The sequence below is a fragment of the Orycteropus afer genome, unplaced genomic scaffold, assembly GCF_000298275.1.
Source record: "Orycteropus afer afer isolate SDZICR_OR568_19922 unplaced genomic scaffold, OryAfe1.0 scaffold00057, whole genome shotgun sequence".
In the NCBI taxonomy this organism is placed as follows: Eukaryota; Metazoa; Chordata; class Mammalia; order Tubulidentata; family Orycteropodidae; genus Orycteropus; species Orycteropus afer.
Window position 1 is genome coordinate 330,401 of NW_006921644.1, and position 22,812 is coordinate 353,212.

The window sequence follows — 22,812 nt, forward strand, 5'->3', positions numbered from 1 at the left end:
TGGTGGTTCAAACTACCAGCGAGTCCTCCAAAGGAAGGTTGGGCAACCTACTTCTATAGTGATAATGCCTCGGAAACCCAAGGAGGGGTCACTATGACTTGGGTCAGACTCGATGGCACATAACAACAACAACAAGATCCGTGAACAAGGCGGGTTCTTCCATTTATGTAGATCCCTTGTTGTCTCCTGTAGTAGTGTTTTATAGTTTTCTTTGTATAGGTCTTTTGTGTCTCTGGTAAGATATATTCTTAGATATTTTACCTTTTTAGTAGCTATAGTAAAAGGTATTGTTTCCCTTATTTCTTTTTTGGATGTCTCTGTTGGTGTAGAGGAATCCAATTGATTTTTGTATGTTAAACTTGCATCCTGTCACTTTGCTGAACCTCTCTATTAGTTTCAGTAGTTTTTCTGCTGAGTTTCTTTGGTTTTCTATGTACAGGATCATATCATCTGCAAATAGAGATAGCTTTACTTCCTTTTTGCCAATTTGTATGCCTTTTATTTTCCTTTCTTGCCTTATTGCCCTGGCCAGGACTTCTAATACAACGTTAAATAGGAGTGGTGATAGAGGGCATCCCCGTCTGGGTACCATTCGTAAGGGAAATGTTTTCAGTCTTTTTCCATTAATAATAATGTTGGCCATTGGTTTTGCATATATGCCCTTTATTATGTTGAGGAATTTCCCTTTTATCCCTATTTTTCTGAGAGTTCTGAACAGGAATGGATGTTGGATTTTATCAAATGCCTTTTCTGTGTCAATTGATATAATCATATGGTTCTTTTGTTTTGTTTATGTGGTGGATTACATTGATTGATTTTCTGATGTTGAACCATCCTTGCATACCAGGTATGAATCCCACTTGATCAGGATGTATTATTTTTTAGATATGTTGTTGGATTCTCTTGGCTAGGATTTTTGTTGAAAATATTTGAATCTGTGTTCATGAGGGATATTGGTCCATAGTTTTCCCTTTTAGTGGTGTCTTTCCCTGGTTTTGGTATTAGTGGTATATTTGCTTCATAAAATGAGTTTGGGAGCATTCCGTCTTTTTCTGTGTTCTGGAATGGCTCGAGTAGTATAGGTGTCAACTGTTCCCTGAATATTTTTAAAAATTCTCCAGTGAAGCCATCAGGGCCAGAACTTTTTCTTGTGGGAAATTTTTTTTATGACCCGTTCAATTTCTTCCTTTGTTATGAGTCTGTGCAAGTATTCTGTCTCTGAGTGGGGTAGTTTAGGTAGGTCTTTTGATTCTAGAAACTTGTCCACCTCTTCTAGGTTCCAAGTCTGTTGGAGTATAGTTTTTCATAGTATCCTGTCAGTATCTTTTTCATTTCAGTTGGTTGTGTTGTGATGACACCCTTTTCATTTACTGTTCTTGTACCTTCCATCTTCTCTTTCTTTTCTTTCGTTAGATTTGCCAGTGGTTTGTTAATTTTGTTAACCTTTTTGAAGAACCAGCTTTTTGTTCTGTTGATTTTCTCTGTTTTTGTTGTTGTTGTTGTTTTCTGTTTCATTTATTTCTATTCTGATCTTTATTATTTCCTTACTTCTAGATGTTCTTTTTGTAATTGTTGAAGTTGTTGAGTTAGAGTGTTGATTTTGTTTCTTTCCTCTTTTTTGATGTATGCCTTTATTGCTATAAACTGACCTCTGAGTACTACTTTTACTGTGTCTCATAGGTTTTGGTATGATGTATCTTCATTCTCATTTGTTTCTAGGATTTTTTTATTTCAGTTTTTATTTGTTCTATTACCCAGTAGTTTTTGAGCAGTGAATTGTTCAACTTCCACATTTGATGTTTTTTCCTTGATCTTCCTATTATTAATTTCTAATTTTATAGCATTGTGGTCTGAGAAGATGCTTTGTAGTATTTCATTGTTTTTGAATTTATTGAGGCTTGTTTTATGTCCTAATATATGATCTCATCTAGAGAATGATCCATGTGCATTGGAGAAGAATGTGAATTGTGCTTTTGTGGGATGGAGTGCTCTGTATATGTCTGTGAGATTGAGTTGGTTGATTGTGTTGTTGAGTTCTTTTGTATCTTTGTTGACTTTTTTTCTAGTTGATCTGTCCCTCCTTGGAAGTGGTGTGTTAAAGTCCCCTGCTACTATTGTAGAGCTGTCTGTTTTCCCTTTCAATTCAATTAATATTTACTTCATGTATTTTGGAACACTTTTATTGGGTGCATAGATATTTATTATCGTAATGTCTTCTTGGTCAATTGACCCTTTCAGCATCATATAGTGACCTTCTTTGTCTCTTATGGTGTTCTCCACCTTAAAGTCTATTTTATCAGAAATCAAGATTGCCACTCCTGCTCTTTTTTGGTTACTGTTCACTTGGTATATTTTTTCCCACCCCTTAACTCTTAATTGTGGGAGCTCTGGTGGCATAGTGCCTAAGGTATTTCACTACTAACCAGAAGGCTGGTGGTTCAAACCCACCAGCCACTTCTTGGAAGGAAAGGAAGATCAGGCAATCTACTTCTGTAGAGATACTGCCTCGAAAATCCAAGGAGGGGTCGCTATGAGTCGGATCCAACTCGACAGCAGTGAGTTTGGTGTGGGTTTTTTTTTTTTTTTTTTTTTGAACTCTTAATTTGTTTTTTATCTTTGTGTTTAAGGTGGTTCTCTTGGCAGGAGGATTTTGATGGGTCTTCTTTTCTTATCCAGTCTGACACTCTTTCTCTTGACTTGTGCCTTTAGTCCATTCATATTGAGTGTAATTAGTGATAGGTATGCCTTGATTGCTATCATTCTATTGTGTTTTTTTGTCACATTGTTGGAGTTTCCTTGTTCCATATACTTTTCTATGCTGACTTCATTTTGTCAAGTGCTTCCTCTCTTTTCTTCTTTTTTGTTGGTTTTGTGCTTACTAAACCCATGTGTTTTCCTTCCTTCTGGGTTTGCTTATGAAGATTGTTAATTTTCTCTGTGGTTAGCTTGAAGCACATTCTCGTCTCTGTATTTTTGGAACCACCTGTTCTATGGGGATATTGTCCTGTTTTCCTCTCCATTTGGAAGTTTGTACCTAGAACTTTCATGCCCTGTATTTTGTTAGTTGCTGTTGTTGTATGCAGATGGACTTCCTTGTTTTTTAGTTTATAATGTTTTATGGTCTTATTTTGAGCTTCTATTTCTGATTTGGTTTTAGTGTTGATGTCATGTGTCCTGATTTTGCTTGTTCTCTGTTGTGAGTTCTCTATTGGAAGGACTTCCTTAAGCATTTGTTGTAGGGTTGGTCTGGTTTTCACAAAATCCCTTCATTTCTGTTTGTCTGAGAATGTCTTGATTTCACCCTCAAATTTGATGTAAAATTTGGCTGAATATAGGATTCTTGGTTGGACGTCCTTTTCCTTCAGTGTTTTATGTATGCCGTCCCATTGCCTTCTTACCTGCATGGTTTCTACTGAGTAATCAGAACTCAGCCTAACTGTTTAATCATTATAAGAATATTTATTTTGTCCCAGGCAGCTAACAAGATTCTTTCTTTGTCTTTGGTTTTAGAGAGTTTGATTATGATATGCCTTGGTGTTTTTCTCTTGGAATCTATCCTGTATGTGGTTCTTTGAGCTTCTTGAACAAGTATCTTTTCTTCCTTCATAATATGGAGGAAGTATTCTGTTAGCAAGTCTTCCACAATTTTCTCAGTGTTTTTTTTTTTTTTTTTTTTTTTACCTCTTCTTGTTCTGGAATTCCAATGAAGCATATGTTGTTTCTTTTCATGCCATCCCATATAACTCTTAGGTTCTCTTCATTTCTTTTAAATATTTGTACTGATTTTTCTTTATACAGGCTGGTGTCAGGGGATTTATATTGTAGCTAGGAAATGTATTCTTCAGCCTGTTCTGACTTAACTCTTTTGTGCTTCCACTGTGTTGTGTAATTTTTAATTTTGGTATTCATCTTCTGCATTTCTAACTGCTGTTTTTGTATAAGTTCTGATTGTGTATTAATCTTGTTATTTTGTTCTTGAATGGTTTTCCTGAGTTCTTGCAGGGTACTGTTTTGTGTTTTCCTTGATTCTGTTTGGGGTTTTCTTAAGCTCTTGTAGAGTTCTATAAACATACCCTCTAAATTCCTTCTCGGATAATTCTATTGCCTCCTCTTCCTCCATGTTTAATGTGACTTTTGTTTGGAATTTTATTTTTGTTGTCCTATTCTGGTTTCTTTTTTGTTTGTTTGTTTTGTTTTGTTTGTTTCATTCGAGGTTGTCTGTTGTTTCCTAGACATTTTGAAGTTGTCTTTACGTGTTAGTTATGTATTGATTTGTTTTGTCTTGATTTTATGATTTAATATTTTTGCAAAAGTGGAGCTGGTGTGTTTTATTTTTTTGGTTACTAATTCAGGTGTACTGGGCTGCTCTGTAGTTTTCTTTGTGATTATGGAGTCACTGTGTGGAATGTGGTTGCAGGTCTCTGTTCCTCATGCAGGAAGTTTAGGATTTGAGCTGGCAGGTGTTGTGGTGGCTTAATGTGGTTTTTCTATTGGATGAGTCAGGGAAGAGGTGAGGAAAGGAGGAAGACAAGAGAAAAAAAAAACTCCAAGGCACCAGTAGCCATTTCCAGGGCTTTGAGTAGACTGCTAATGGTGACATTATACTGCTACTCACAGGCCTGCAACTCAAGTTCAGCACTCTCCGCCAGGTTCAGCCAGCCGCAAAAACCCTGTACTCCAGGCCCCTCCTTGCCAAAAAGTTGTTCTGGAATAGCTGCCCTGATCTGTGCCAGGAGTTCATTCCAGGGCCCACCCACTTGTGGCATGTTTCCCTCTCTGCTCCCAATTCAGCGGCACCTGGAGCCAGAAGGTCTCTGTTCCCTCCCAGTGGTCCCAAGTTTACCCATAAATGCAGATGCTGAAGGTAGATCCATGGAGTGGCCACAGGTCCTCTGGTGCATTCTTTTCACTATGCTAAGGAGACTTCTGATGCCCTGTCTCGCTGGCTGGTTGGCGCTCCTCAGGGCAGGTTCACCTATTTTTATTCTTTCCGGGTTATTACACTGCCTCTCCCTTCTTTCTAATCCTACTCCCCTGAGTTTGGCATACTCTGACTTAATGAGCTGTTCAGAGTGCCAGAATCCCCACTTCAAACTGCTGCACCTAGTTTTTCAGGCATTAAGATGCTAGAAAGAAGTAACATGTGGGCTACAGGTAAGACACCATCTTCCCATCTCTAGATTTCCTTCTTCCTTTAATATTTACACAATGTAGTAACTTAATACAGGCACACCTCAGAGAGATTGTGGATTTGGTTCCAGACCACTGCAATAAAGTGAATATTGCAATAAAGCAAGTCACACATATTTTTTGTTTTCCCAGTGCCTACAAAGCTTATGTTTCCACTACACTGTAGTCCATTAAGTGTGCAGTACCATGATGAGAAAGTTTGAAATATTGCGAGAGTTAACAAAATGTGATACAAAGACATATAGTAACCACATGCTGTTGGAAAAATGGTGCCTATAGACTTGTTCAACACAGGGTTGCCACAGACTTTCAGTTTGTAAAAAAAAATGTGAAGCACAATAAATCAAAGTGCAATAAAATGAGGTATGCCTGTATGTTCAACTAAAGGTTAGGGAATCTATTTCTGTAGTGAGGCTGCCTCGGAAACCCAAGGAGGGATCGCTATGTGTCGGATCCGACTCGACAGTTGTGAGTTTGGTTTGATTCGGTATAAGCAATTAATATTTTTGGCAACATAAACCAAAACCAAAAACCAAACTCATTGCCTTGGAGTTGGGTCCGACTCATAGCGACCCCTCCTTGACAACATACTGAATTAGTGATGTACCATTTAGGAAAAATAAAGGTCTCTGATACAGTAGAACATGTTGAAAATCAAGTGGTAACAGTGACCTCAGCATCAGTTGAAATTGGATAAGTTTATGGACCTGATGTTTAGTTCTGTGATTAAAGTGCCCTAGACAGACTTCATAATACCTAGTTATGTTGAGTGTCCTCTTTATGTTTTTCTTCTTCTTTAGGACCATGTCTTCAGATCTGTGGTCAATATTTTATGATATGTGTAAAAGTGAACTGTAGTGACTCTATCTGCACTTTCTTTTAGGTGTTTGCCCAACTACTGTGAGCATGGCGGCGAATGCTCCCAGTCCTGGAGCACCTTCCACTGTGACTGTGCAGACACAGGATACAGGGGAGCAACATGCCATAACTGTAAGCCCACTAAACACACCTGCTCATTTTTGCCTCTTTTCTTATGTCCCTATTCCTTTTCCCTTTTCATTGTCATGTTGTATGTGTCGTGTGTGCAACCATGTGTTGGAATGTACAGTTGACTTGTCGTTGATTTTAATCTACCTCCTTTCACAGAGTAGTGAAGACAGATGATAGAAATAATAATATCAAACAGGATAGAAAAGAGTAGTATAACTGGCAGAGGGAACATACATGTAGGATAGCAGGAGGGTAACAATAAAATATAAATGCTGGACACATGATAAAATCTTGTTCAGTTATTTGAACTGGGCTGATATTTTGAGTCTAAAATTTCTAGAAACTGAAGTATAAATGGAAACATGCTCAATAACCAAATTCTTGGTGTTCCACCAATTAAATATATTCTCAGAGGTAGCACCATTGGACCAGGGCATTGTGGCTTGTGCAGATTTAGATGTCAAATAGAGACTAAAAACAAACCCAAAAAATCAAACTCAGTGCTATCAAGTCGATTCCAACCCATAGCAACCCCTTTGGGTTTCCAAGGCAGTAAATCTTTACAGAAGTAGATCGCCCAGTCTTCCTTTCATGGAGTGGCTGGTAGGTTTGAACCACCAAACTTCTGGTTCACAGTCAAATGCTTTAGGCACTATACCACCAAACCTCCTGAAAATAGAGACTTAAGTAGTGCTTAGATTCTTTTGCAACCTTGCATGATGAGGCTGTGAAGGATGAAGATGGTAAATAATGATTATATCCATTGTAATAGCTAATTTTAGTGAATGCTTTTAAATTCTAGGCACTGATCTGGTGTTTTATAAATGTTAACCCATGTAGTTTTGAGGACAGCCATAGGAGGTGGGTACTATGATTACATGCAGTTGATCCACAAGGAATTTGGTATTAATCAACTTGCCCAAGCCCACGCCAGTAGCTGGGGCAGGTGAGGATGAGAGCATTTCAGTCATGCTCCTGTGCCCTTTCCCATGCTGTGAGCCATGTTTTTCTGATGAGCTGTTCACGCTGCTCTGTTGTTTAGCAACCTGTAGGAACACGTCATGGAGAGATGAGGAGACAGAAATGCCCATTTTTCTTTCATTTTAAAGACGTCACTACTGACTTTTCTGAACACTTCTTTCCTAGTCCTCCTTGACTTCAGGTGTTAGATCTAGCCAGGCTCATTGCCCCGGGTCCCTTACACTGGTCTGTGACTGTGTACTCCTGCCAGAGAGCAGGTCAGAATTCTGGCTTCTAGTCCTGGAGCTCCATAGTGGGCCCTCAGAAGTCCTGACTCATTAGGCGAGGGCGTGATCAGGAGGCACTTTGGGCCCCATCCTAGATGCTTCTACTACTGCAGCCAAAGTGGTTCCTCTGGCATTGATTGTATCGTTTGGGAGTGACCAATTGTGTGTGCGTGTGTGTGTAATACATTATGTATCTATATTGTCTCTCCATTAGCTGGGTGACCTGGCTCAGATAACATGGCCTCTGGTTACAAGTAGGGTGTGACTTCAGCAATGTTGTTGTTGTTAAGTGCTGTCAAGTCGGACTCGACTCATAGCGACCTCTCCTTGGGTTTCTGAGGCAGTATCACTACAGAAGTAGATTGCCCCATCAGCAATAGCAGACATTATTCATGAAATCCTCTTAGGCACTCCCACACACACCGTCAGTGCAGAAGTCCCTTATTGCCTCTACTCCAGCTTACATCTTCTCCAGTCCCAGACCCCACCTCAAAGGTGTTTGTGTGTCCCGCCAACTTCTTGTAAGGCATTTATGGCCATATGTGTTACCTGGTGCCATCAAGTTGATTCTGACTCATAGGGACTCTATGGGACAGAGTAGAGCTGCCCCACAGGGTTTCTAAGGCCCTAAATCTTTACAGAAGTAGACTGCCACATCTTTCTCCTGCTGAGCAATTGGTGAGTTCAAACCACTGACCTTTCAGTTAGCAGTCAAGTGCTTAACCACTGCACCACCAGGGATTCTGACTGTACACATATAGAAGTATAAAAAGGGACCATTTTTACATACTTAACTGGCACGAAATACAAATAAAACTGATCAATATCCTACATATCTATTTCCATCTATGTAATATGTAATAGAAACCCCTTTGGATTTCCAAGGCAGTAAATGTTCATAGAAGTAGATAGCCCCATCTTCCTTTCCTGGAGTGGCTGATGGATTTGAGCCACTAACCTTCTGGTTAGCAGTCAAATGCCTTAGGCACTACGCCTCCAGAGCTCCTTAATAGAAGTCCTTGTTGTTGTTGTTATGTGCCGTCTGGTCTGACTCATAGCAACCTCTCTTTGGGTTTCTGAGGCAGTATCACTACAAAAGTAGATTGCCCCATCTTCCTTCTGAGGAGCAGCTGGTGGGTTTGAACCGCCAGCCTTCTGGTTAGCAGTCAAATGCCTTAGGCACTATGCTACTAGAGCTACTTATAATAGAAATTGCTGGTACATATTTGGACAAACGTTCAATAAGAAGTATGCATCATACACAAATGTTAATATCAAATCTTGGGCATGCCAAAAAAATATAATTACATAGTCAAAAACCTCCCATTTTAGATAAGAATATATTAAGTCCAATTGGAGGCATATTTCATATAACTGTTTCTTCTGCTTTGAATTTCAGTTGCGTTGAGTTCCTGTTACAAAGTATTTAAGAAAGTTTCTGTTCTAAAATTATTGGTGAGGAGATTTTTAAGTCGTACTAGTTTTATGAAAAAATATTCTATATGACTTATTTTATGTGAGAAAATAGTACAGTTACAACTTTATTTAAAACTTTTCTATTGCATATTTATTGGATAGTGGCACATTATTTGAGGAGATTACTATCATATTTCAGATGTTTAGTATTAAAAGGTGATACTAGAATTAGAAATTGCAAAATGGATGTTGCAAGATAAAGATAACACATTATGCTTAGAAGTGTCTTTACATTTCAGCACCTACCTTCTCCTTCCTTATTCCTCATAATATAAAAATAAATGTCATAAAATACAACCTTACTCTTTCTTTTTGATTGAATCTAGTTCAATCATATTAGAATGAGTTTTGTATTTCAAAGTATGTTGTACCTTTTTCCTAGTTGATAATCTACATGCTAAATTTCAAGTCTTGGAGTAGATTGTGTCCAGATTAAAATTTAAAGGATACATTTTGTACTATTCCATTTATGATGATTTTTTTTTTTTTTACAGCTATCTATGAGCAGTCATGTGAAGCCTATAAGCACAGAGGAAATACTTCAGGGTTTTACTATATAGACTCAGATGGAAGTGGTCCCCTGGGACCATTCCTTGCATATTGCAATATGACCGGTGAGTTAATCAACTATCATTCAGTAGTGAAATCTGCATGAATGCTTGAAACACACATAATTAAAGTGAAACATGTTGAAAGTTGGCTTCATTGCAACTTCATTAAAGTGTTTATTGTTCAGGAGAAAATTGAACAGAAATCTTTTTTTAAAAATGGTTTAATAGTGATGATTTGAAATGTTGTCATTGTGTTTCCTACTGTATATGTAGTGCGTTGTTGTTGTTAGGTGCTGTAGAGTCGGTTGCAACTCCTAGTGACCCTACGTACAACAGAACAAAACATTGCCCAGTCTCGGCCATCTTCGCAGTCGCTGCCGTGTTTCAGCCGTTCGTGGCAGCCACCCTGTCAGTCCGGCTCACTGAGGTCTTCCTCTTTTTTGCTGACTTTCTACCAAGCATGATGTCCTTCTCCAGGGACTACCCTCCTGATAACATGTCCAAAGTGTACGAGACAGAGTCTTACTATTCTCCCTTCTAAGGAGGCTTCTTACTGTACTTCTTCCAAGACAAATCTGTTCATTCTTCTGACAGCTTATGGTATATTAAAGTTTCTTCAGCAACATCATAATTCAAAGACATCAATTCTTCTTCAGTGTTCCTTATTCATTGTCTAGCTTTCACATGCATATGGGGCAATTGAAAATAGCATAGTCAGGTGCACCTTAGTCCTTAAAGTGACATCTTTGATTTTTAACACTTGAAAGAGGTCTTTTGCGGCAGATTTGCCCAAAGCAATATATCCTTTGATATCTTGACTCCATGGGCATTGAGTAAGGATCCAAGTAAAATGAAATCCTTGAGAAATTCAGTATTTTCTCTGTTTATCATGATGTTGCTTATTGGTCTAGTTGGGAGGATTTTTATTTCCTTTATGTTGAGGTGTAATCCTTATAGAAGGCTGTAATCTTTGATCTTCCTCAGTAAATGCTTCAAGTCTTCTTTACTTTTGGCAAGAAAAGTTATGTCGTCTGCATACTGTGAGTTATTAATGAGTCCTCCTCCAGTCCTGATGCTGTGTCCTTCTTCATACAGTCAAGCTTCTCAGATGATTTGCTCAGCATACAGACTGAATAAATGTAGGGGAAAGGATACAACCCTGATGCACACCTTTCCTTGTGGCATGTTTATAGAATATTTAATAATGAATGTTTCTGTTGTGTCCTGAAACATAAATGATAGTGATTTCTCTGAGCAGATTGCTACATGTGAAAGCTTTGAAAAATAATGACTTTTTTAATGTATGGAAACATCAAATATATTGAATTCTTGAATTACTTACATAAATTTATATAGGCATTAATAGACACAGAAAATACAGCTGATTAAACTAGACATCTGTTCATAATAAAAAAAAATTTAAAAAACTTAATAAATTACCAATGGAGGGAGATTTTCTTAATTTTATAAGTGTACCCACAAAGAAACACCTACAGCAAATATCATAATTTATGATGAAATATTAAAAATTTTCTCCCTGTTATCAGGGAGAATAATAATACAATAATAATAATAATAATAATAATAAAATGCTTGTATAATAATACAAGCATCCTTTCTACCACCATTTCTAATCACCAATGTATTAGAAGTCCTAACCAATACAATAAAGCAAGAAAAAGGAATATATATATACACACACACACACACACACACACACATACATACGTACATACTGAAAAGGAAGAACTAAGATTCTTATTCTTTATAGATGGCTTGATTATGTATTGAGAGTAGCTTATACAATGTATGGATAAGCTATTAAAATTTAGGAAAATCAGTGGATATAAAGTTAATATAAAATTTGTTCTGTATACAGCAATAAACAATTAGAAAATAAAATGTTAGCTGAGTCCACTTCAGTGGTATCAAAAATCTCAAACATATAGGTATAACTCTAGTGAAAAAAATGTCCAAGCTTTCTACACAGATAAGTATAAGTGCTCTTGAGATAAATTAAAATCCTGAATAATTAGAGGAACATAAAATGTTCACCGATTAGGACACAATATTGTGTAAATGCCAGTCCTTCCCAACTAGATAGAGATATAGTGCAAACCCAGGTTATAATTGCAGTAGGGTTTTTGGTTGTTAGTTGGTTTGTTTGGGTGAAAAGTGGCAAACAGATTTTAAAATTTATGAGAAAATGCAGAACAAGAAGAAGCAAATCAATCTTGAAGAACAACGTTGGAAGGTTTAACTATGTCAGATGTAAAGACGTTCTACAAACAGGCTGTGCAAACCAATATGTTATTGATACAAGGCTAAACCAGTAGGCCAACAGCAAAAAAGAGGGAATCTATAGCTTCACTGATGTACAGATGGTTGATTTATTGCATCACCAAACACAGACCTAAAAAATGGATTGTAGCATAATTGTGCTGTCCAATATGGAAGACACTAGCTACAAGTGCCTATTTAAATTAAATTATAATTGATTAATAAAAATAAATGAATTTAAATGAAGTTTAAATTTTCTAAATTTCCTTAATTAACATTAAATTCCATGGAATATTCACTTCCTCAGTTTCACTAACCACAAGTCAGGTGCTTGGCGTAGCCACCTGGGGGAGGAGCACATGTACTGATCAGCACAGCTGTGGAACATTTCCATCACTGCATGACATTACATCGGGCAGGGCTATGTTAGGAAGCTGAAACACTTGTAGGCAGTAAAATAAAACAGAAAAGGGCAATATTAGAATGAGGCAGGAAGTCCAAAGATTTGCTAGTTAAAATTGGGCAGTCAAGGAAGGCCAGCTGAGCAAGTGGCATTTGATGTAATGCTTGAGGGAGCTGCAAAAACTAGCTACCTGAGTATCTGAGGTAAAAACCTTCCAGGCAGAGGATGTGCAAATGCGAAGCAGGAGCTTACCAGGTATGTTCAGGAAACAGCAACAAATCCAGTGTGGCTGGAGTATGACAAGTAGGGAGGAGGAACAGGAGAGCAGGAAAGCCAAGTGAGGAGACACGGAGAGGCATGGTGGTCTCGCACAATGTTGTAAGCTCTTTGCTTTTTACTCTGACAGCAGAAGAAAAGACACTAGGAAGCTCTGAGCAATCATTTGATGCACTTCTCTGACTAGGATCACTCACAGTTGCTCCTGTGTTGGGAAATGCCCGTCCCAGATCATGGATAGAAAGGAGAGAGAACCATTAAGAGACCATTGGAAGTAATACAAGAGTCCAGGCAAGAGTTAAAGATGGCGCCTTGATCCCCAGTAGGCTCCAGACAGCACCCCAGGAGGTTCTGACTGTGGTCGGGGGGAGACCACGGAACCAGTATTTCCCTCAGTAATTGTTATGTGTACCCAGGTTTGGGAACTGCCATTTTAGACCTGTGGTTTGCAAATACACACCCTGCTTTATCAAGTGAGGGTTAAACATAAGGGTGGAAAGACTTCACAGAGAAAGAAAGAAAACTTTGTAAACACAAGACATTAAGTGTCAGAATGACTTTTCAGATGTTCCAGAGTGTATAGGTTGGGTTATGGGTGAAATTTAACAGTTCACCACTGCATCATTGCTGTGAATCCTACGTTCTGATACATGGATCCTGAATTACTCCCATATATGTGCTATATAAAGTTTTGATTCTGAAAATTACATATTTTCTAAGTTGGTCAATAAGGAGCTCTGGTGGCTTAGCGTCTAAGGCATTTGACTGCTAACTAGGTTGGCGGTTCAAACCCACCAACCCCTCTGTGAAAGGAAAACTAGACAATATGCTTCCATAAAGATTTACTGCCTTGGAAACCCAAAGAGGGTCATTATGAGTTGGAATTGACATGATGGCAGTGAGTTTTTGGGTTAAGTTGATCAGTATTGCTAGTTCTTAAATATATGATTTATATATATATGTGAATAAATGAACAGCTCAGTATATTATATAGATAGATAGATACATATATATGTATATGAGCATAGTATATATAAAGAGAAGAAGAGAGAGACCCCATTCCATGGTTCTATGACCTAGGATTGTGCAATGAGGCCAAGTGGGTCATAGAGCTCAAACTAGGAGTGAGGCTGGGTGGGGAAAAGTAACAAAAAAAAAGTAAGAAAGCAGACAGAGTTTGAAGGTGTTGCCACAAAGATTATCATGGAAAAATAGGGCATTCAGATTTAAAGCTGAGAGATTTTGAAGACAGCTACCTGGCCAACTGACTGGAAGAGATCCATATTTGTACCCATTCCAAAGAAAGGTAATCCCACAGAATGTGGAAATTATTGAACAATATCATTAATATCACACACAAGTGAAATCTCACTGAAGATAATTCAAAAATGGTTGCAACAGTATATTGTCAGAGAGCTTCCAGAAATGCAAGCTGGATTCAGAAGGGGATATGGAGCAAGGGATATCATAGCTGATGTCAGATGGTTCTTGGCTCAGAGCAAAGAATACCAGAAAGATGTTTACTTGTGTTTTATTGACTATGCAAAGGCATTTGATTGGCATATTTTGGATAACTGAGAAAAATGGGAATTCCAGAGCACTTAATTATACTCATGAGGAACCTGTACATAGACCAGGAGGCTGTCATTCAAACACAATAAGGGGACATTGCGTGGTTTTAAAATCAGGAAGGGAGTGTGTCAGGGTTGTATCCTTTTGCCATACTTATTCAACTTGTATGCTGAGCAAATAATCCGAGAAGCTGGATTATATGAAGAATAATGTGGCATCAGGATTGGAGGAAGGCTTATTAACAACCTGAGATACACAGAGGACACACCTTTGCTTGCTGAAAGTGAGGATGGCTTAGAGCACTTACTGATGAAAATGAAAGACTATACAGTCTACAGTATGGATTACACCTCAACATAAAGAAAACAAAAATCCTCACAACTGGGCCAATAAGCAGCATCACAATAGATGGAGAAAAGATTGAAGATGTCAAAGACTTCATATTACTTGGTTCTACAGTCAGCGCCAATGGAAGCAGCAGACAAGACATCAAAAGACATATTGGGCAAATCTGCTGCAAAAGACCTCTTTCAAGCACTGAAGAGCAAAGAGTAGGATACACCTAACCCAAGCCATGGTATTTTCAGTCACCTCATATGCATGTGAGAGCTGGACAATGAATAAGGAAGATCGAAGAAGAGTTGATGCTTTTGAGTTGTTGTATTGGCGAAAAATGCTGAAAGTACCACGAACTGCTAATAGAACTAACAGATCTGTCCTGGAGGAAGTGCAATCAGAATGCTCCTTGGAAGCGAGAATGGCCAGACTTCGTCTCCCCTACTTTGGTCATGTTGTCAGAAGGGACCAGTATCTGGAGAAGGATGTCATGCTTGGTAGGTTGGAGGGTCAACGAAAGAAGGGAAGGCCCTCAATGAGACAGATAGACACAGTGGCTGCAGCGATGGGCTCAGGTATAATAGGAATAGTGAGGCTGGCGCAGGACCAGGCAGTGTTGTACCTAAGGTTGGTACGAGTCGGAGATGACTTGACGGCACATAACAACAGCAACAACAGATTTAAAGCCTCTGGAAACACAAGATGTTGAGAACAAAAAGACACAGATATCATGCCAAGAAGCAGCTAAATGGCTCCAGAAGCTCTGGAACAAATATTCAAACAAAAATGTCACTCCTGGAGTATAACAATCCTGCATGAAAAAGACATTGCGGCTCCAGAGACTCCTTGTTGAGCTGCCTTTGCAGATGCAGAAGGCGAAGCACAGGGAGGTTGTGTCACACGCCACTGAATCTCATTAGGGAACGAGTGGGACTGAAACCTTGGACTCTCTTCTCCCATCCTGAAAGTTTTGCCAGCTAGATAAAGCTATCTTCTAACAATCTTTCATTTCCTGTAGCCAGTAGCGTACCTTCTGGTTATATAAATCAGGTATAACAATGCTGAAAGCAACCCTAAATGCCAAATGAGTAATTTGCATATGTGTAACTTTTTTAAAAATCCATTTATTAGTTTAGAATTAACCAAAAACTCACTGCCATCGAGTTGGATTTGACTCATAGAGACTTCTCCTTGGGTTTCCGAGGCGGTATCACCACAGAAGTAGATTGCACAATCTTTCTTCCGAAGAGTGGCTCGTGGGTTTGAACTGCCAGCCTCCTGGTTAGTAGTCAGAAGCCTTAGTCACTATGCCACCAGAGCTCCTACTTTAGAATTAGTGGCAAACAGATGATTCCACATGTAGTTAAATACGTCTGTGCACTGAGAGCAGACTGATCAATGGAGGCGAAGATGGTGAGACTTCATCTGTCGTCCTTTGCACATGTTGTCAGAAGGGACCAGTCCCTGGAGAAGGATGTCGTGCTTAGTAAAGAGTCAGTGAAAAAAAGGAAGACCCTCAACAAGATGGATGGACACAGTGGCTGCCCCAATGAGCTCAAGCATAGTAACAATTGTGAGGATGGTGCAGGACCAGGCTTATAGAGTCATAGTGTCATAGCATCATAGCGTCACTGTGAGTTGGAACCGACTCCACAGCACCTAAGAACGACAAAGCACTAAAGCCTACAAAATACAAATACAGATATTTCATTTTGAATGGATAGCTCCCAACCTGTGTTACAGACTGAATCTTCTTTCTAAGCCAAGTATTCTAAATGTACTTTAAAAATAATTACTCCGGGTAATATGAATCCCAGCGGTTGTCCTTGCTGGAATGTATAGGGCCGTTTGCTGCCACACTAAGTTCATTGTTTTTTTCTATAATGAAATACTTCCGTGTTTAAGAAGTTTCTCATGTTCACACATTGCATTATAAGGACAGTTGTTTCACTGGAGGGAATTGGATGAGACTGACAACAATGGCTTTTGAGCTTCTGAGAAAATGACAATGCCATAGTCTATGCTCATCCTTTCCCGGTGCGCCACGGCCAAGACTTGTGGGTTTAATTCCACTGACTTAGTGACGTCTAGATTTGGAGGCCCGGACCCCTATGCTATTGAGAAGAGCCCCGCAGGATTCTGAGAGATCTCCTGGGACCTTTTCTTTGAGAAGGTTGGAGGGTCAAAGGCTTGTGATCATATCATTGCTTTTACTTTGTTGAGTCAGTTCCGACTGACGCCGATTCTATGTGTATCAGAGCAGAACTGCCCTCCACGGGGTTTTCACTGGCTGTGGCCTCTCAGAGGTAGGTCTGCAGTCATTTCTTCCAAGGTGCCTTGGGGGGACTCAACCCCCCCCCCCACTTTTTGTTAGCAGTCTAGTGCATTAACCTATGAACCATCAAGGAACTGCGACTTTCCCTTTAGAGATTTCAATAATGAAGTCTTTCTTAATAGCAATGAGACTTAATATCTGTCATTATTCAAATGCAGCCTTATTTCCATCAGGTTTCGCTCCAGCAAAGTTACCTGTGCTTCCCTTGCACCTCCCCCACTCCCCTTAACGCAGCCCTTCCCACCTGCTCCCACGGCCTTCATCACATCCATCACCCTCAGCGATTAAGCATGGAGCCGTACAGGCTCTGCGGTAGCACTGCTTAAACAGCATGTTTTCCCTTTAAGGTGTTATCACACTGAAAAATAGGAGTCATCCCCAGATAAATCAGGTTCTTAATTACTCAGTTGCTTTATACACAATTCACATGATTGGAAATCTCTTCTGGGACAGACACCAGTAGACTCAAGCTACCATTCCACTTTTTTAGTGTATTTATGAACTTTCATAGATTTTCTGCCTATTTCAGCTGCCTCTTCTTCCTCATGCTCCTTTGTCTCCTTACCTTAATGCCTCTCTCTGCATTTTATAGAGGATCATTTTCAAATTAAAAGTGAAAACACGACTTTTACAAAAATTGAAAAATAAAGACTACACATCACTTTGGTAGAACTTTGTTTAACCTGCTAGTAAAGAGTTGACTGCTAACCAGAAGGCTGGCAGTTCAAACCCACCAGCCACTCCTTGGAAGAAAGGTTGAGCAGTCTACTTCCAGAGTGATACTGCCTCGGAAACCCAAGGAGGGGTCATTATGAGTAGGATCCTACTTGACAGCAATGAGTTTGGTTTGGTTTGGAAAGAGTTACAACCGATTCAAAGGAGATGTCCAAGAATGAAAACATCGATGTTAGGAATATTGAACTGACCATGCAAATGGTGGCAAGATTGGCTTCTTCCATAGTGGAGGGATCTGCTTGTCTTTAGAAAATAATTGAAAACGGGCGGTGCCGTTGATGAACGTGCTTGACTGCTGACAGAAGATTGGTGGTTCAGCCCGTCCAGAGGCACCAAGGAAGGAAGGCCGTAGAATCTCCTTCCCCAAGATGCCAGCCATTGGAAACCCTCTGAATTTCAGTTGTACCCTGACACCCGTGGGGTCACCAGGAGTTGGCATTGCTAGGCCAACAACTGGCTTTTTAGTGTCTTTCTATCATGTGCCTGTCCAGCCCAGCACGTGCTGGACCTGCCTGCTTCTTCAGCCTTCATGCCACTGGTGTGGAAAAGAGTTACATCCTGGAAAGGGACAGTGCTTTGCTCTCTAAGCAAAAAAACAAACCTGGCAACCTGGGTTAGAGGACAAGTAAATATAAATACATCTTGGGAGTTAGACTTAGTGATTTGCTCTGGAGAGATTTAAGGACTCACCCGCTCCAGAAATACTTGCTTATATTCCAAGAGTCATAAGAACCTAGAGGCCTGGCCCTCCTCTCCTCAGAGAAGATTTGTTACGTTCCAGAGCCAGGGTCTCTCTTTTTGGATGGAAGGAGAGAAAGATGGGCCAGCCACCCCCTGTAAGCCACAAAATTGTGGGGCTCAGTCCCTGTGTTGCAGCTGAGCATGTCTGGTGCATGTGGCCTGTCAGAATCCATGCTGCTGCCATTGACTGGGAGTGAGTGGGCCCTGCTCTGGCCGTCCTGTTTCTCTTAGTACAGATCTGAATGCTAGCACTCTGTGTGTTGGTCTAGCTGCCGTTGAGGTCGCCTGAGACTCACAGCAGCCCCATGCACAATGGAGTAAGAGCTTGCCCGTCCTGCACCGTCCTCATGGCTGGTTCTGGATCCGCTGGTTGTAATTTGTAGGGCTTTCACTGGGTGATTTTCACAAGCAGACCACCAGACCTCCCTTCCTACTTCCTCTCAGTCCAGAAACTCCACAGAAACTTGCTCAGCATCGTAGCCACATGAAGCCTCACTGACAGGTGGCTGGTGGCTGAGCGTGGGGTGCATTGGCTGGAAATCAAACTGAGGTCTCTTGAGTGGAAGGCAAGAATTGTAACACTGAACCCCCAATGCCCCCATCTCTCTCTCTCTCTCTCTCTCTCTCTCTCTCTCTCTATCTAATCGGCAGCAGACTAACTTGGTAAGTTAAAAGTAGGGTAACATTTCAAACCCTTCACAGTTTCAGACTTAACATTACTTTGTACTGCCATCAGTTATCTATAATTTACAGTTATAATAGCTCAAAGACAGTGAAGGGCTCCATGACCCACCGAATCAGCATGAGGTAACCTGGAAGGGTGAGCCCTGGTCTAGACAGTATATTGTTCTCATACATTTGTTCATTTGTTCATTCTCTCATTTCTTCATCAGATGACTTTTTCTGCATGTTGTGCCATGCCTTGTGCTAGGTGCTACACGTGCCATGGTTGGAAAACCACAAAGTGTCACTTTTCCCATAGAACTCACAGCCTAGTAGGCAAGACCGATAAAGGAAATCACAAAATAGTTAATTAAAATTGTGATGAAGTCTATGCCTTTTACAGTTGTTGTATCTAACTAGGTGTTTGTAGAAACATCGCATAACACTTACAGAGAGGCCTGAGAAGTAAAGAGACTCCTGGCTAAGGGTTCTGTGTCTCCTATTAGTAAAGCCCATGGGAGTTGGAGCTTGGCTGCTGGCACACTTGTATCTTTTGCTCAGGATCTATTTTGATAATTCCGTTCTCTCCGTCTGGCCCTGGAAATATAGACTGTCTGATAAGTGTGGTGTCTGTGTAACGTCCTGCCTTATGGAACTTTTCATAAGAAGATAAAATTGCTTCTAGAATAGGTCATCATGTTAAAATATTAGAATTTCAAAAGGAAACGTTTAGGAAAGCTGCTGTTCAACGACTGTCATGCACTGTGGCCTCTAATCCCTTCTTGGTGTTGGATGCCATATATTCAATTTCAGCTCACAGTGGCTCTATCTCACAGAGTAGAAGCGCCCCATGTGGTTTTGTGGCCTGTCATCTTTACGGAAGCAGATTGCCAGGTTTTCGTCCCAGGGAACCACTGGGTGGATTTGAACTGCCAACCTTTTGGTTAGCAGCCAAGCGCTTACTCATTTACTCCACCAGGGCTCCTTTTGAATCCCTTATAGGGTGTAAAGAAATTGAACTGTGAGCCAGGGGATGCTGAACAACAGGGATATCCTCTCAGTGTGACTGCAAAGGCAAGAGACCAAGGCTTCCTGCTCTTTTAGTCACTACTCAGCCTCTTCTTGCATGCCATGGATTGGCCACAAGAAAAGGCAACCAAATGTTTTTGTTTTTGCTGAATAGTGAAAGCTAGGCTTACAGGTTTGCCTGCCTAATAACTTTAAACTTCTGATCGCCAAGATTGAATCTGCTAAGATCCAGACTTTAACAGCTGTGACATTACCCGGTTCCACCATCTCGTTTCCGCATTTGGAAATGGAGGTTCGCATTTTCCCTGGCTTTCCTAAGGACGCAGGTCTGTCTGCAAAGCAGACCCTCTGATGGCTGCTGCCCTGTGCTGCGGCACAGACGTGCCACGGTTGGCAAACCAGAAAGCCACTTTGATCAACACGAGGCGTTTTCTAAGGGTCTTAGTTTCCTTGTGCTGCTATAACAGAAATACAACATGTGGTGCCTTTAAAGAAGACAAATTTATTTGTTCAGGAGGCTAGATGTCCACATTCAAGGCCCCGGGTGCAGAGCAAGGCCCTGTCTCCGCGTCAGCTCTTGGGGAAGAGCTTGGTCTCTTTTAGCTTCTGTTCCTCGGTTCCTTGGTGATGTCCACATGGCATCTATCTTCCCCTATTTGTGCTTTTTCTACTCTTTGTATAACTCAGAGTGATTAGGTTCAGGACACATCCTACATCGTGACCTCATTAACCTAACCTAGAAACCCTGTTCCCAAATGGGATTGCATCCACAGGCACAGAAGTGAGAATTAAAAAGAGTTTTTTTGGGGCACAATTCAGTTTGTAACAATAAACTTACATATCATATCCTCTTTGAGGAAGATATTTTCATAATAAAGCTATTGCAGATGGCCATCCAAGGCACAATATTTGGTCTTTATTTGCCTGGAATAACAAAGGAAGAAGGAGACTCAGGAATGGGAAGAGAATTTGGAATGAGTGGCTAATTGCCACCATGAACAACTGCCTCCTTTACCGTGAGACAGAAGAACTGGTTAGTGCCTTACTACCATTACTGAACATTTTAATCAAAGATTCTACAGAAGAATCCTGATCAAAAAGGAGAAAATGCAGAACAGAATTTCAAATGCTCATGGACTCCAGACTTTCTGGAGCCATGGGGGTGGATGAACCTCTGAAACCATTGTCTAGAAATAATCTTTAAACCTTAAAACAAATATCTCACCAGAAGTCTTCTTAAAACCAAACAGTAGTTCAGCTTCACTAGTAAAAAAAAAAAAAAAAGTCTGCCTTGAGTACAATGCTCTTTAAGATCTCTCGCTGTGGGATCAAATTGATGACAGCAACTTGAAATATTATCTAGGAACCTTAGAGAACAGTGAGTTTATGTTAATGGTGGGGGACAACTCAGAAAAGAAGGGTGAGAAAGCTTGCACGACTCGAAGAATATAATCAGCATCACCGAGTTGTACCTGTAGAAATGGTTGAATTGGTGTCTGTTTACTGCATGCATTCTCAACAACAGCAGCAAAATAAAATTAGTTTTTAAAAAGTCTGGGTGAGCTGAAATGCAAGGGAAATATTAGCAGCTATTGTTTTATAGCTAAAGAACAGTCCACATGGGGAAGGAAATAAGTCTGTCAAGTCTCTCTCCTGCCCCCATTTAACATGCTTTTCCATTCAAAACATGACCTGACAAGGAGGGGGGGAGTGAAATGTATCAAAGTGTTCGTCCTTAGGTTGTTTTGATTGTTGATTCATGTGAATGTATTAGCTAGTAAGAGAAAAAAACATTTTAGAAAATTTCTTTTCAATACAGGAGAGCTTATGTGATTTAACAGCACATTATGTACCAGACTTCTGACAACTTTCCATCTTTTCTTATCTCTAAATCAGGGACCTTTAAATTAATGTGTTCTTATGCCTGCATGTCTCACAGTAGAAATAGTGTGAAGTCCAGTGCTGGGAAGGAGCCTTGATGGCACAGAGGTTAAACATATGGCTGCTAACTGAAAGGTCAGCAGTTCGAACCCAGCAGCCGCTCCCAGGGAGAAAGATGTGGCAGTCTGCTTCTGTAAAGATTCATAGCCTTGGAAATCCTGTAGAGTCACTATGAGTCAGATTCAACTCAACGACAGTGGGTTTGCTTTGGTTTATTACGGGGAAAGTAGAAGGATAGACACAACACGTTTTTCATCTGTTACAAACATTGTGGGATTTTCATTTCCTCAAAGAAGGTTTGGTGCTCAGTGTGCTGGGAATGTTCATAGACATTCTGGTATCTATAGTGTTTGTTATGGGAGCTCTGGTAGCATAGTGGCTAAGACACTTGCCTGCTAACCAGACGGCTGGTGGTTCAAACCCACCAGCCACTCCTCGGAAGGAAGGTTGGGCAATCCTACTTCCGTAGTGATACTGCCTCGGAAACCCAAGGAGGGGTTGCTATGAGTCGGGGCCGACTCGACAGCACATAACAACAACAACAACAACAACATAGTGTTTGTTATAGGACCTACTCAAAAATATTTTATTTCTGTAGCAGCTGCACTGCTGATGCAGTATTGGATGTGATCAGTTAAAACGAGTAATTTCCTGTTGTCTTGCCTAACTGTGGAAGGCATATGATACCAAAATGAACATTTGCACATTTAATTAAAAAATAAATAGATGTATACTCATAATGTTGATTAAAAAGAGAAAACATAAAAGTTTGGCTTTCTTCTTGCTGGTAACATAAAATGCTTTTTAAGAGTAGAAAAGTCATTGCTTACATTATGAAATTTAAACTATTTCACTAAATGTGAAGTGCATTTATTTTTTCACATTGTAACCTCTCTGAACACAGGATGTACTGAATATCCACACTATTTTAGAATTAGACATAGTAGCGTCCTTTTTTCTTTCTTGAAGATACACAAAATATTGATGGATTTTTTAAAAATTGGACTATCAGATTTGATGATGTATGTTACAGAAATTTAATCAGTT

General features: G+C 40.0%; 1 protein-coding gene across 1 annotated transcript in view; it reads left to right on the plus strand.

The window, feature by feature from the left end:
* CNTNAP4 (contactin associated protein family member 4) overlaps positions 1-22,812 on the plus strand; it is a 330,923-nt gene that overhangs the window by 242,094 nt on the left and 66,017 nt on the right. Inside the window, exons 11-12 of the mRNA XM_007939189.2 lie at positions 6,074-6,180; positions 9,398-9,517. Coding sequence (XP_007937380.2) covers positions 6,074-6,180; positions 9,398-9,517 — 227 coding nt within the window. The remainder of the gene's footprint in view (positions 1-6,073; positions 6,181-9,397; positions 9,518-22,812) is intronic.